At 43.0% G+C, this 14,527-nt stretch overlaps 1 protein-coding gene across 1 annotated transcript in view; it reads right to left on the bottom strand.

Annotated features, from left to right (window-relative positions):
- The window catches only part of LOC131761291 (histone-arginine methyltransferase CARM1-like), a 261,079-nt gene that overhangs the window by 28,396 nt on the left and 218,156 nt on the right, over positions 1 to 14,527 (bottom strand). The window contains exon 8 of the mRNA XM_059071901.2: positions 417 to 498. Within this exon, the coding sequence (XP_058927884.1) occupies positions 417 to 498 (82 nt within the window). The remainder of the gene's footprint in view (positions 1 to 416; positions 499 to 14,527) is intronic.

The raw sequence follows: 14,527 nt of genomic DNA, 5'->3' as shown, positions 1-14,527 counted from the left end.
GGGACTACAACTGAAACCCAAATCTGTCTGACAACAAAACTCCTGTTCCAAGCTATTTATTATCCAAAGCTTCCCCTTTTATTATGCCTTGGGCCACTAGAATCAATGGGAGGATGTGAATTATTGAACAAGTGTGAGGGCTGAGTATATGCATGGGGCGAGTCAGGACAGTTGGAGAATCAGAAGTTACTTACTGAAAGGCAGATGGAAAATCTCCTTGCTATCAACAGTATCATTCTCTGAGAATTTTCCTAATTGATCAGGAGATCAGAGCTGGAAAACTTAAAACATAGTGCTCCAAGGAGCTCTTTCTTTGCTTCTGTGATGGCTTAGCACAGAGCCTGACAGCACAGGTGCCTGAGTTAGTAAGTGAATGAATCAATAGATAAACACATGGGAAAAAAGAGCACACTTACTACTATTGGCTGTCTGAAGTATTCGTCCACCGCAGCACCCCGGAGACTGGAAAGGTTAACCCCGTAGAAGCACTGCTGGTACCTGAAACAGGTAGCACAAAGAATCACCATGCATTTGTCCTGCGTCCTCAAGACCCACAGAGCTGTGATGCGCTGCGAGGCTGCCTCACTGGTCCTCTAAGTTAGCCCTGGGGTGACTACCCCTGGGCAAGGAGTAGATTAGAGGAAGAAACCTCTCTAGAGAATCTGCACTTGAACTGGGGTGGGGAGAGAAGGGAGGAGGTAGCTGAGATGGAGGAAATTACTTGCGGGGACAATAGTGACAAGGATATTTGGGGGCAGGAAGGCCTTAGGGTCCCCACCCTTGACCTCACACCACAAGGTGGCTGCCTGCTCCAGGACATGCCTTCCATGTCCTGAAATACAATTCCTTGGCACTCTCATTATCTCAACCCAGAGCACAACTTGAGATCTCCAAAGCCTCTTGATACTCCCCCACTGTTTTAGGAAATAGATTTCCCTTTTCTGTTCTTCCACAGACACTGTCCTGCACCTTGCTGGCATTTGCCATGGTGGCCAACACCAGTTAGAGTCACAAGTCAGTGACAGCTGTGTCTGGTGGTGAACTGGAGCTGATCATCACTGGGCACATTTTTTCCCAATTCTGTGGTCCGGGACATCTGGACCACAGAAATGGACAAATTCTACAAGTGCTTCCTCCCCTCACTGAGCCAGATGTGAAGCATCTACCAGCACATGACTGGTGCCTGGAGCCCAGCAAGAACTCCCTGCCAGCTTGGCTAATGGTCCTGGCTCTTTACAGAGGAGATCTAGGGTGTGGATTAAGAGTGGCTTTGTTTACACTCTGCCACTGACTGACTGTGTGCATTGGGCAAGTCACCTGAACTCTGTGCTTCTGTTTCCTTATCTCTAAAATAGGAATAATTATTAGCTTACTTTGTAGGGTTTCAGTAAGGGTTAAATGAGTTACTATAAGTAAAGCACTTTAAGCAGTGCTGGGCATTTTATTACTACTAGATAGGCGTTGGCTATTGTTCTCTGAACTTCACCTTCTCAGATCAGCACTGGGCACTAGGGCAGTGCTTCCCAGTATGACTGTGCCATGGGATTACTTGGAGAGCTTGTTAAAAATTCAAATTCCCAGGCCCAACTCCAGAAAGCCTTGGGGCCCTTACCACTAGAGGTTGAAGGCCTTTATCCCTAGATTGAAAAGAGGTTTCCCTACTAAGGGTGTGTGTGCACATGCTGTATATAGCCTGTGAATCAAATGGAAATTCAATTCATCAGTGTCTATCCTCCCCCACTCCTACACCTGCTGACCTGCAGGGAAAAGAGAGAAAAAAACCACAGAATAATCATAAAAATGGGGGGCGTGCAGTTAGATTTTCAGTCAAAGTAAGGCTCTTAATCAGGAGGCAATGCCTCAGATGCCCTCACGAGAGGCAGGGAGGCCTAATATTGTTAAGTCAACAGCCAGTTGCCAACCTGCAAGCAAAACACCATCCCCCGGAGGAGCCTCTTACAGATCCTGAAGGGCTTATACCATTTCTCACCTCTGAGCTTTTGCCTATTTTCCCTCCTGCCTAGAATGCTCCTTTTCTTCTATTGCCGTATTAATTCCTACTCAATCTTTATGACTCAGCTCAAATATTTCCATTTGAAAATGTAAAACCTGGTATTATAATTAAATATTCAAGTTTTAGGCACTTAACAGCGGAAGTTATTCTTTTTCTTTCAGTGTATATTTAGCACTTAGCATGGGGCCTCGAATACTGTTAGGACTAAAAATATCTACGTATCTATCTATGTATTTAATGAATGAATGGAGAACTTGGTGTCCTAAATGGCCCTGTGTGTGGGCACTGGTGCCAATGAGGACAATGGGGAAACAGAAAATCATTCACCAAAGTTTCTTTGGCTTCATCTCGTTTCCTAGTCTTCTCCTTCCATCAAGGGCCAGAGCCAGGCTGTCCACAGGTAAAGCCAAATTGCTGTATATCACTTTATAAATACACATTTTGAAAACAAGACTCCTATAATCCTAGAAAATGTTTGGAAACAGAACACTGTAAGTTTAGACGATCTTTTCAGTATTTAGAAAGAGAGTGGAAGTTTTCTTGGGGAAGTAAGTCATTATCACAAAATTTTTTATTGGAGGGAAGGGGGGAGAGAGAGAGGGAAGGGGAAGAGAGAAAAGGGGTGGGAGGGAAGAAGGGGTGAAGACAGGGAAGGGGAGAGGAGTGGAGGGTCAGGCAGAGACAGAGAACTTACCAGAAAGCCCAGAAGGACTCAACCTGACTGTCCTTGAGAATCCCCCAGAAAGCTTTTTAAAAGTGATGCTTGGACTGCATCGCCCGAGTTGTGATTTATTTGATCTGGGGGTGCAGCCCTAGCACTTGTCTCTTTCCAAAGCTCAACAGGTCATTCTAATGCATGATCAGGGTTGAAGACTACTAAGTTAGCTGTTCTAGAATCCTGGCCAAGTAGGTGAAAGAGAAAATCCCAAAGGGAAAGACAGCCCTCCACCTGGCAGTGGCGGAGGCTGGGAACTGCTCTCTATTCTCTGTGTACTAGTCTTTGCATTCAACCTCAGCTCTGAGAGGGGCCCAGGATGTGCCATTCTCTTTGTGTGTTCACTGCCAATTAAAACCCAGCAGCCAAGATCAGTGTGGTGCAAACGGGCACCATTCCTGGGGCAGACGGAGAGCTGTAGGCACAGAGCCCACTGCCTGGGTTTTTAAAACTTTCTGGCTGGACCATATTTCCATTTCTTAGAAATCTCAAATCTCCTTCTGAAATGCATCATAAAATAATGAAAGCAGATGGGAGGTGGCACCTTTCTGGGTTTCCTAAGATACACTGCTGGGGGATGGATCAGGAAACGAATCTGTTGACTTGGAAGCTGGGGATAATTTCCATTGTTTTCATCCTATGTGGGTTTTATTTTCCAAGTTAGCTTATGGCCTCTTTATGAGCGCATAAGGAGGAGTCTACATGCATTTTTTTCTCTTGACTTCAAATTTCAAGTGTACCTCCCTCTTTCTCTCCTCCTTCTATACCATAAAACATGCAACATCTGAAAAATCCTGCAAATACAGTCCAGAAAGAAAACAATCTTACACTAGCTACACCTAAGCACACCCAGAGTACAGCAAAAGAGGCCACCCACTTACCATCCCATAAGCCTCTCTATGGTCTCCATGCAGAGCCGAGCTTGGAGAAGCATCCAGGGGAATCCTCCCTCTTGGGTCTCTTTTGTTTTTGTCTCTCTTCTAGCTCACCTTGGTCTTTTGTCCTTCCTCCTCCTTCACATATCTCCTCCCACAGTGTCCTGGATCTGTCTTAGAAGGATGGTGGTACTGCCTGAGGTTCTCTTGCAGAAGTTAACAGTGGGGGGTTTCTCTAACACACACACTCCTTTGTCTTGCTAATATGAACACATCCTCTCGTAGCATAACTGAGATGTTTGACTATAATAAAAATCTTTCAAAAACTAACACAACATTGTAAATCAACTAGACTCCAATAATTTTTTTTTTTTTTTTTTTTTTTTTTTTTTGCGGAATGCGGGCCTCTCACTGTTGTGGCCTCTCCCTTTGCGGAGCACAGGCTCTGGACACGCAGGCTCAGTGGCCATGGCTCACGGGCCCAGCCGCTCTGCGGCATGTGGGATCTTCCCGGACCGGGGCACGAACCCGTGTCCCCTGCACCGGCAGGTGGACTCTCAACCACTGCGCCACCAGGGAAGCCCCCAATAAAATTTTTTTTTTAAATATTTGCTTCCTCATTCTATTTTAACAAAAAAATTCACTCATCCCCATTAAATACTTCCTTCCTTTAAAAAGGCCAAATAAAGAGAGAGAGAAGGAAGAAAAGTAAGGGAGGAAAGAAAATCCTATTCTGCTGTTTGACAATTAAGCAACTTTTGGGTATCTTAATGGAATATGTTCTACCAGAATTAAAAACCAGTGATATGCCAACCTGAGGAGAGACATATATAACCCTAAGAACTAGGAAACAAAAACAAGGATCCAAAAATGTCACCTAAGCCACACACGATGCTGAGGATGCAGCATAAGAGGGTGGCTGGAATGGCCTGCTGGGAATGCCTGGCAGGAGAAGGATGCATGTCTAGAAACAAATTGCAACTTTATTTTATTTCTTATACATTCCTTTTATATAGCAGGACTTGAAGCTTGGCTGTTTTTGACAATTTTCTGCATCAACAGCATGCAGACATACCATTCTGTAAAGCGGTATCTATAAAGATGCTCAGCTCATTGTGTCTCTGGTTTTGCTGGCTTAAACCCCAGCAAAGTGGCTTATATTTTACATGTGCTATATTTATATGCTTTTTTATTTGTAAAAATAGGGGGTTTTTTTAGTATAAAGGAGAAAGGGAAATGGGTGCACAGGCCTTAAAAGAAACCAAGCTTCAGATTGCCTCTTTCATTAAGAAGAAAGGGAAAGCCTGGGATTCTGTAAAGGATTCCATGGAGCACCCCTCAGTGTACCAACATAAATCTAGACATTACTGGTTTGTATAAGAATTGGACCTATGGAAATGGATCAGAAGAAAAAGTGGATCAGTCAAGACAACTATGGTGGACATCTTTTGTTCATTCTACCCAGCAAATAGATGCTCTTCTTCTGATTACAGCACCAGATTTTCTTCTGAGAGGCACTTCTTCCTCTCACTCTCAGTTTTTGGGGTTTGGATGGTTTGACTCTGCCCTCAGCAATAAATTCTGGCATGTAGCTGAGTTGTAGCCAATCAGAGTGTCTTATCTCTCTGGCCTTAATGATGGAATCAGGGTTAAGCATGTGACCCAAGGAAAGTCAAGTCTAAGACTTTTGTTCAAACTGTTGCAACAGAGAAGTGGACATGGAGCTATGAGTCTATAAATCTGGATTTGCTGGAAACCACATTGCTGCCATGAGGGAAGAGCCCTATCAAAGAATGGAGCTGAGCTAAGGGATAGAGAGAGACCTGGACCCAATAAGTGTCTGTGCCCTGGAATCCATTTGTGCCTGAGAAGCTGAATCTACTCAGGCTTTTCAGATACATTAGTCAAAAATATTCTTTTTTTTAAGGCCATTTTAAAATTCTTTCTTTTGTCACTTAAAACCATAAGTGTCTTAACTAAAAAGAAAACAGTTAATAAGAGTGTGCCATTATGTGTGCTATGAATATAATTCTGATGAATAGCTTTGCCTAATTCAGGGGAGTCCTAATTCTGTGAGGACAGAACTAAAGTGCTTTAGCTTAGAGTGTATAGAACCAGGCCCAGCGATGATGAAGTGATGTCTGCTGAAGTTGAACTCTGTCTGAAAATGGAGAGCTCTGATGCCAGAGGATCCAGAAACTGAAATAGTATATCCCTGACTACACAGATCTGGATGTGTATGGGCCCAGTGGCAGAATACTATGAAAGAGCTATGAGTTTGACATAGGTTACAAAAAAGATGAATACAGAAATTGAGGCTTATTTCATGAGCAAGAGCCAAGTGAGTTCAAGAGCTGCAGACATAAAAGAGAAGCAGAGGAAATATCAAGAAGAAAAAGAAATACTGGGTAGCTGAACGAAGGTTACAGTCCCAGGAATCACTGAATGTAAATGAAGTAAGGACAGTGGCATATGAAAGTCCAAACACAATTGTGTTGGTAGTATTCCTGCAAAAGTTCTCTGTGATACTTTGTGCATACACTTGACTTCCGACAAAAATTTGGTTGTATCTCATGGTAATTTGAAATGTTCTTATTTGGTCCATATGGTATTTCTAAGAACCAGTGACTACCAGGGCCAAATATATTTTTGGGAAAGACCAGAAGGCCTAAATAAACTTCTAGCTATACCAAAAGAACCTTTAGTAGAAATTTCAGTTTGGGGGCAGAATTAGCCTAAGAACAAACCATCCAGGACCTTTGCAGTAGAACGTAGCAGCTTGTTCATTCAGTGGAATGGATTCCCTTCTAAATAATGTTTCTCAGCAACACCATAGTCAAAAAGGCATTTAGTAGAGTCAGAGCGGAAAGGTGCAAGAAGGGAGCTCTCACTGCCTGTGGCAGAATTCTGCTTACATTCATCTTCCCTTGTCCTTTGTAAGCAGACTTCTGATTTCTGTACAGAACAGCTGACTACAGACCATCCACCACTGGCATCACTGCTATTGCTCAACTCGCTCTGCCGCTGTCAAGCATGATGGGTGCATACCATCCACTCACAAGACTCTGAAAAGGAAACTGGGAAATGTCCTTTGGTTCCTTAAGTGGTATATCACCTTTTCAGGGTCACCTCAGATCCTCTGTCTTACCTGCCTCTCGAGTCCCCAGCCAGGTATTCTGCCCCCGCTGTGTCAAGGTATGGACTCATCTGACTCCACGTGAGCACAACCCAGCAGAGCCCTCACCTCAGACCTGCACCGTGTGCTCTCCCCTCCTGCCCTGAGCATCCCTGCAGACTGTGGGGCATGAGGTGCCCTGACCCGCATTTGGTGTCCATGCATGCACAACCCCGAAATGCAGACTACTTAATGTTAAGGGGTAAACAGCTGCCCAATGAGGAGTTAAGAGCCAATGGATAAATACACTTCTCTCCCATCATCTGTATAAACTGTCCTAAGATACAGTTCATTTGACCTCTAAAGATGGTCCTGAGGAATCAAGCAATCTCTTGGTATTTGCTACCACGTGGTTCTCAGCTCAGTAATGCACTTTTGCATCATCTCTCCCTCCTTTCCTGCCTCCCTCTGTTTTCTCCTCATTCTTATTTTACTGGGATGACATTCGTTAATAAAGTAGCTTATGAGCTTTGCCTAAGACCCTGATTCCTGGGGAACCCAAGCTAAGACAATCAATATGGCTGTGGCCCTTGAATGTAAGTGGGGAGGGAAAACTCTTAGCATGTAGTTTCATCACGATTACTAACAGTCTCACTAGTGGCTAATTAGGATGCAGTAAAGGTGGAAGGTGAAGCACTGGGCTATGTGGTAACTGTGTGCTTGAAGTTTTGGGGTGATGATAATTAGATGGATTGAGGCTCTGAGCCTTTGGACCCCTATTAACAGAGACAAGGCTCTGTTAATAGCATTGGAAACTTTGCAAAAAGACTATTATCTCAGAGCAGTCAACTCCCAACTTAAGACACACTGTGAAATCCAGAGGGCTTTCTTAGCAGAATTTCAGGGAATTCCTATCTCCTTTGTGCTCCAAGGCCTTCTGTGAAGAAAATCAGGTATAGAATTTGATAGTTTAAAGCCACATCTTGAAACTGGAACTGCCCCGTCTCCCCACCCCAAACAAGATAGTAAAGCAGCAAAAGTGGAAGAGCTGCAAAGGATATTGGGTGTGCAACCTTGACAGATCTTACATATCACAGTTGGGGTCCTGACAGGAAGATACTAGGGCCCTGAGACCTGGAGTTAAGATAGTAGAGTGGACAAGGCAGAGAATCCTGAAAAGACCTTCCCAACTCCTCCGAATCCTTCAACCCAGCAGAAGCCTAATTCTCATCTGTCCTGTCAGAGGAGAACAGCTTCCCTTTGCCTGAAGACTGCACAACAACTCCTCTTGAAGCCTGGGCCTTGCAAGATAATCTTACTCCCCTCAAGATCTGCCTCACTGTTGCGCATTGCCTCCAGGCTAATGGTCCCCCATTGCTGTCAGGCGGGTAACTCTAGCACAGCCCAAGCAGTAAGTACAATTCCTACTCCAGGAGGAGATAACTTACGTAACTAAAACATTAGAGAAACTGGTTAATATTTTCTGCTAAGAACCAGGGAAATGGGTGTTGGAGTGGATTTTAAGGGTGTTGGACTAGTGGGGGTAGAATATGTCAGCATAGGGTGCAATTCATCAACAACGGTACTCCCAGGATTCAATGTTCTAGCAGATGCCACTCCTAGTAGTCTGCTGGGATGTCACTTTGAAGCTCAGTCATCATGATGGCCTTCAGTTAATGAGATGGAGATTCCAGAATTTCTGCAGTACAGTATTGAGGAAGGGGTCCAAAGGCTCAGAGAGGTGGAAATGCTAGGCGGATTTACTGCGGAAGATGTAAGAATGTTCCACCTGATGATTCTCAGGCAAAGTCCAGGAAACTCTCCATTCATAAAGGAAATGGGGAACAAACTAGTGAAAGATCTGAGGCATGCTGTCCTTAGTACATCAAAGACAGTGACGGGTGATGCTGTCATTAAATTCTGCTCCAAACGAGCATAATCTGGATGGAATTTCAGAATGTCAGAAGCAAGAAAGCAGTAATTAACCATCACAGGCTAGAATGACATAATTACTGTGTTGGACGGCAAGACTAGAGTGACAGTCAGGGTACCTTGATCCAGAGGGATCTGTAAGTGGTTGCTAAAAGATCCTAGTGTTACTAGAGAGGTGAAATACATGCACAGTCACTAGACAGTACTCAGTTTCTATAACAACAACAACAAAAATCTTGCTAGCTTACGAGCAGGATGTCAGCTGTCACAATGGGAAGATTAGGTCCCTCACCCAATTTCCAGATCTAAGTTAGAGATCTGGTTTATGGATCCAGTGACCACTGGCCCATGACCGAAGAGGAAACCCAGTCCTTTGAGGGAGGACTCTGCAATGCCACTGCAGGAACATATGGTAAACATTCCCCAATTCTTCTCTGTGGCAAAGCAACTATGTAGGAGAAAGAATATCTAGATTTTTTGAGGAATGTGAGATAAGAAGTGATATTGATATGAGAAATCTTAGGATATCTCTGGTTAGTAAGAGTTTATGGAGGTAGCAAAAGAAGGTCCGACCAAGTCTATTGCACAGGGTGTCCAATGAGTTTGTACCCACCATGTAGTTATTTTCCCAGTCCCTGAATGTGCAACTGGGATAGACATATTCAGCATCTGTTAGAACCCTCACACTGGCCTCTGAAGAAAGGGCTATGACAGTTGTACAAGGAGAGGTCCCATCCCTGAAACTCCCCATCCCCAGGTAGGTAACACTGTTATCTTTAGTTTATAAATAAGAAACTTGGGTCTAAAAGAAATTAGATTAACTTGGCTAAGGTTTTACAGTTAGTAATTGACAGAACCAAGAATTAAACACAGTTGAATCTGGTTCTAGAGTCTGATTTATCTGGTTTTTAACTACTGCCTACTTGCCTACGCTTGTATGTTCTATAACTGTAATAAATGTAATGAGGTAAACTAGTATCATCTCAAACTTCTTGAGAATATTTGGTTACTCCTCTTAATTGATCCTATGTATATATTTTTCTTGATATGAGAATCCATTAAAAATTGTATTTAAAGGCCTTGGTTTTAACACCCTGAACCAATTATATATTTTCAGTACTGTCAGTAGTATCCATCACCTAAAGAAGTTTTACAGATGAGAATGATGATTCTTCATGACTGAGCCTTACTCTCAGGAGATACTTTTCAGAATCTTAATTAATAAGGGCCAAGGAATCTTAAGTAAGAAAAGGAAATTATTAATTCTGTAGGTGACTGCTACTAACATCAGAATGTAGTAAGCTTGTCTACCAAGAGTGAACCCCATGACCGGTTATTTAAAAAGGGTAAAGTGGGCTTCCCTGGTGGCGCAGTGGTTGACAGTCCGCCTGCCGATGCAGGGGACACTGGTTCGTGCCCCGGTCCGGGAGAATCCCACATGCCGCGGAGCAGCTGGGCCCGTGAGCCATGGCCGCTGAGCCTGCGTGTCTGGAGCCTGTGCTCCGCAACGGGAGAGGCCACAACAGTGAGAGGCCCGCGTGCTACAAAATAAACAAATAAATAAATAATGAAAAGTATAAAGTTATATGCTTACTGCATACTTAAACTAACATGAATTTTAGAGTTAAATGTATATTTGAAAGACTGTTAAGTGTAAAAAAAGTAAAATATGAAAGAAGTAGAAGGAAGCTAATACCAGACTCAGGGTGGGGAAGCCTTTTTTCAAATAAAGGAAAAGAAATAAACTGTAAAGTAAAATATTGGTAGATTTACATACATAAAAGTTTTTAACTCTTTTTGTGGTAAAAACCACCACAAAGAATATTACAAGGCGAAGAGAAAATTCTGAAGAAACTACAACAAAGTCTTAATATCCTTAATATATAAAGAAATCTTATAAATAATGCATTTGTCTTCTAGTTAACAAAAATGTATTGAGCAATTATGATCATCTAGGTCAGACGACGGGGACACAGCAGTAAACAGAACGGGCACTCTTACAGAACTTGTAGTCTCATGGGGGGAGATGGCCAAGAAATAAAACAGATAAGTAAAAGCATATATATGGCAAATGATAATAAGTGCTATAGAGAAAAATGAAGTGGGATAAGGGCTTCCAGGAGGGAAGAGATTACAAGTTTTAATTGACAGCTGGTCTCCCTGAGATGACGACAGGTGAGCTAAGACCTGAAGGAGGTGAGAGCGAGCCACAGTGACACCTGCGTTCCAGGCAGAGGGAAGGGCAGTGAGGTGCCAGCAAGCCTAGTATGTTCGAGGGGAAGCAGGGAGCCCAACCAATGAGGTCAGAGTGGAGAGGACAAGAGAGCAAGTAGCAGGAGATGATGTCCGAGGGACAGCAGGGTGGAACTTGATCAGGCGGAGTCTTACCGGTAATCTATCAGGAGAACTTTGGACTTTCCTATGCAGATGATCGGAAGCCAGTGGAGGGTTCTGGGTGGAAGAAGAACATGATCTAATCATGTGTTATCAAGATCACGTTGGTTGTTGTTTAAAAAGAGGAAATGAGTTAGGAGGCTATTTCAAGACTGTAGTAGAAGCAGGGTTTTTTGTTTTGCTTGTTTTACGTTTGTTTTGCAGGGGTGGGCAGGGGGTGATGGTGAAAAGCAGCAGCTTGCCTTTGGATGTATTAAATTTAAGATGCCCAACAGACATCCAAGGTGAGCTGTCACCAGCCACTTGGACATCCAAAGTCTATGGTTCTGGGGAGAAGTCTGGCCTGGAGTTCTAACTATGGGAGTTGTCAACATAAAGACAGTATTTAAATGAGATCAGTAAGAAAGTGAGCACAGACAGCAATAGGGAGACATCTAAGAACTAACCAGGAGTCAAACCAACATCAAAGATTTGAGTCATGAGGAAGAATCAGCAAAGGAGATTTAGGGCCAATAAGGAAGGAAGACGAACAGGCTTAGGCTCAGAAGTGAAGAGTCAAAGGCATCAAGCCGAGTTGTTGATAGTGAAGTCAGGTGAGGACTGATGATGGGTTGTATCTGGGGATCTTATTTATTTAGCCTGTTAGTTATTCCTCGGTCTCTCAGCCCACTCCCTCAGAATACACCCAGACTCACTTTTTGCATCCCCCTCCCTCTTTTCAGCCAGCATCCGCTTCTTTGCCTCTTCTAACAGAAACTAGAAATCGTGCAAGCTTTCACCACCTGTTCCTTGGATCAATACAACAGAGGGCCTTCATGCTAGTAGTCTAATGCAGAAACCCCCTTATAAAGGGACAGGAAGTAGAAACAGAGTGAAGGCTATGAATTTTGATAACTATATATTAAAAAAATGTGTGTGTGTATCTGTTGACTAAAAATAAAAACCATTCAAATGCACCAGCTATCAAAGAAATACAGATTAAAAATAAATCAGCCACCATTTTTTTTTTTGCAAATCAAACTGGCATTTAACAAAACATATCCTGTATGGGCAAGACTCAGCAGACATTCTCATATACCACTGGTGGAAGTGTTAATTGGTAAAGCTTTTCTACAGGGCAATTTGGCAACATATAAGAATAATTCTTTTAAAGTTCCTTCTTCACACCTTTTGGTCCAGTGATTCTGCTTCTACCAATTTATTGTAAGGTAATAATCAGAATGTACAAGATTTCTATAACAGGATGTTCACTTTAGCATTGTTTTCTATAGAATTTATAGAAGTCTATAAAATTCTACATTCTTGTGGAATATAGGAACAATACCTTAGTATTGTTTCTTAATAGAATGTATAGGGTTAAATCATAATTAAAATAATTTAATACCCAACATTGGATCTTGAGTCAATAAATTACAAGAGAGCCACAAAAGAAATACTCTGCAGCAAAATAATATCTAAAAGACCTGAGAACATGTCAACAAGGTATTAATAAAGTTTAAGAAAAGTGCTATAAAATGGTATTTATGGTATGAGTCTAATTTTATAAAGAAAAAGAAAAATGAGAAAGGTATCAACTAAAATCTTGATGGTAATTATTTCCATACATGCTTGAGATCACAGGAGTTTTTATCAGAAATATTTATTGAGGGCCTACCATGTGGCAGGATAGGTAGTGAACAGACAATATTCCAGCTCTTGCAGTGCTTACATTCTATGAGGAGGGATACGGACACTAAACAATAATAAGTAAGTCCTTTAGGATGTGATAAGTGTTGGAGGAAAAATACACAGCAGAAAAAGTGGGATTGGGAGTAGTATGGCTGCCACTTTAAATATGGTGGTCAGGGTAAGTCCTATTGAGAAGGCATTTAACAAAGACTTTATGGAGTTGAAGGAATTAGCCATGTGAATCTGGAGGGAAAGGTATTCCAGAGGAGGATGAGCAAATGCGAGGTCCTAAGGTGGGAGTGTGTCAGGTACGCCTGAGGATGGGCAAGGAAGTCTGGGAGGCTGGAGTGGAGTGAACACAACAGTAGAAAATGAGGAGCCAGACTGGGTAGAACCTATTGGAGGGCTTTGGGGATGTTGGAATAGACAGGTTAAGAAGCTACCGTAATAACTGAGATGAGAGATGATAGTGTTGTGATCAAGGTGAAACAGTAAATACAGGGAGAACTGGTCAGATTCTGGATATACAGTTGATCCTCCAACAAAGGGGGGGTTTGTTGGTGTACCCACCCTCCACGCAGTCAAAAATCCTCATTAACTTTACAGTCAGCCCTCTGTATCCATGGTTCCACACGCACAGATTCACATGTAGAGCTATAGTATATATGTATTGAAAAAAGTCCGCACAGTTCAAATCTGTGTTGTTCAGGAGTCAAATGTACTTCGGAAGTAAAACCAACATAATTTCTTAACGGTTTAGGTATGGGGAACAAAGAAAGAAGGGCTTCAAGATTTGGAGCCTGAATGATTAGGAGGATAAAGCTGTCAGCAATTGAGGTGGAAAGACTGTGTGTAGAGCAGGTGTGGGGTGGCAGTGGGGGAGATCTGGAGTTGAGCTGTGGACATGGTGCATCTCTCCAAGGGCAGACGTCCAGGAGGCAGTTGGCCATGGAAAAGTATGGAGCTCACAGGACAAGTCTGGAGAGATACACTCGGAAATCATTAGCACAGAGATGGTATTTGAACTGTGCGAATGGGTGAGCTCATCAAGGGAGTTCTTACTACCTACAGAGTATTAATAATCACAGTGGACTGGCTGGGCTCCCCACCAAACATACAAACATTTTCTATTTATTCCATTAAAAAAACTACCTTTTTTATACCTCACTTCCCTGGTCAGCCACCACCCATCTCTCTAACTCCCTTTGCAGTGAAATTCCTCAAAAGGGGTGTCTGTACTCAACAGTCTCCAACTCCGCCTGCGCCCCCCTGCCCCAGCCTCTTTGATTTCTCTGAAGACATTCTGCCAAAACCACCAGTGCAGCAGATGGTACTGCTGGGAGATCACACAAAAACTGCCTGGACAACCAGCCTCCCCTATAAGTCTGGCATACTCTGTCACCTGAAATGCCTATCTCTCCAACCTCTCCATTTAAAATAGAAACATTTAGGGCCAGCATGACCTTACATGACATCATTGCCCTCTCTGTCGCCACACACATACACACTAAGAGGCCATTCACCCCCACTGGAAATTCTGTGGCTTGTAGTTTCAAAATTACAGATTGAATCGAAGCCATTAAAGGTTATGAAACTGTGGTGGGAAAGCCTATTTTGCAAGAAAAAACTGGGGAGAGAGAAAAATCATAACCCTTTGACCTCACTCCTCAAAGAACTTTGTAATGCAGGAAACCAAAGCACTTCCTATTTCCTGCCCCTTCACCAAGGGATGGCATTACAAAGAGAAAGCCCTGGAAATCAACTTTGGGTATCGCTGTTGGGTGGTCCTGCATCCTCAGCCAGAACTCAGAAGG

This window comes from Kogia breviceps, chromosome 8 (assembly GCF_026419965.1).
Source record: "Kogia breviceps isolate mKogBre1 chromosome 8, mKogBre1 haplotype 1, whole genome shotgun sequence".
NCBI lineage: Eukaryota > Metazoa > Chordata > Mammalia > Artiodactyla > Physeteridae > Kogia > Kogia breviceps.
This window is presented reverse-complemented; position numbering and strand designations above follow the sequence as displayed.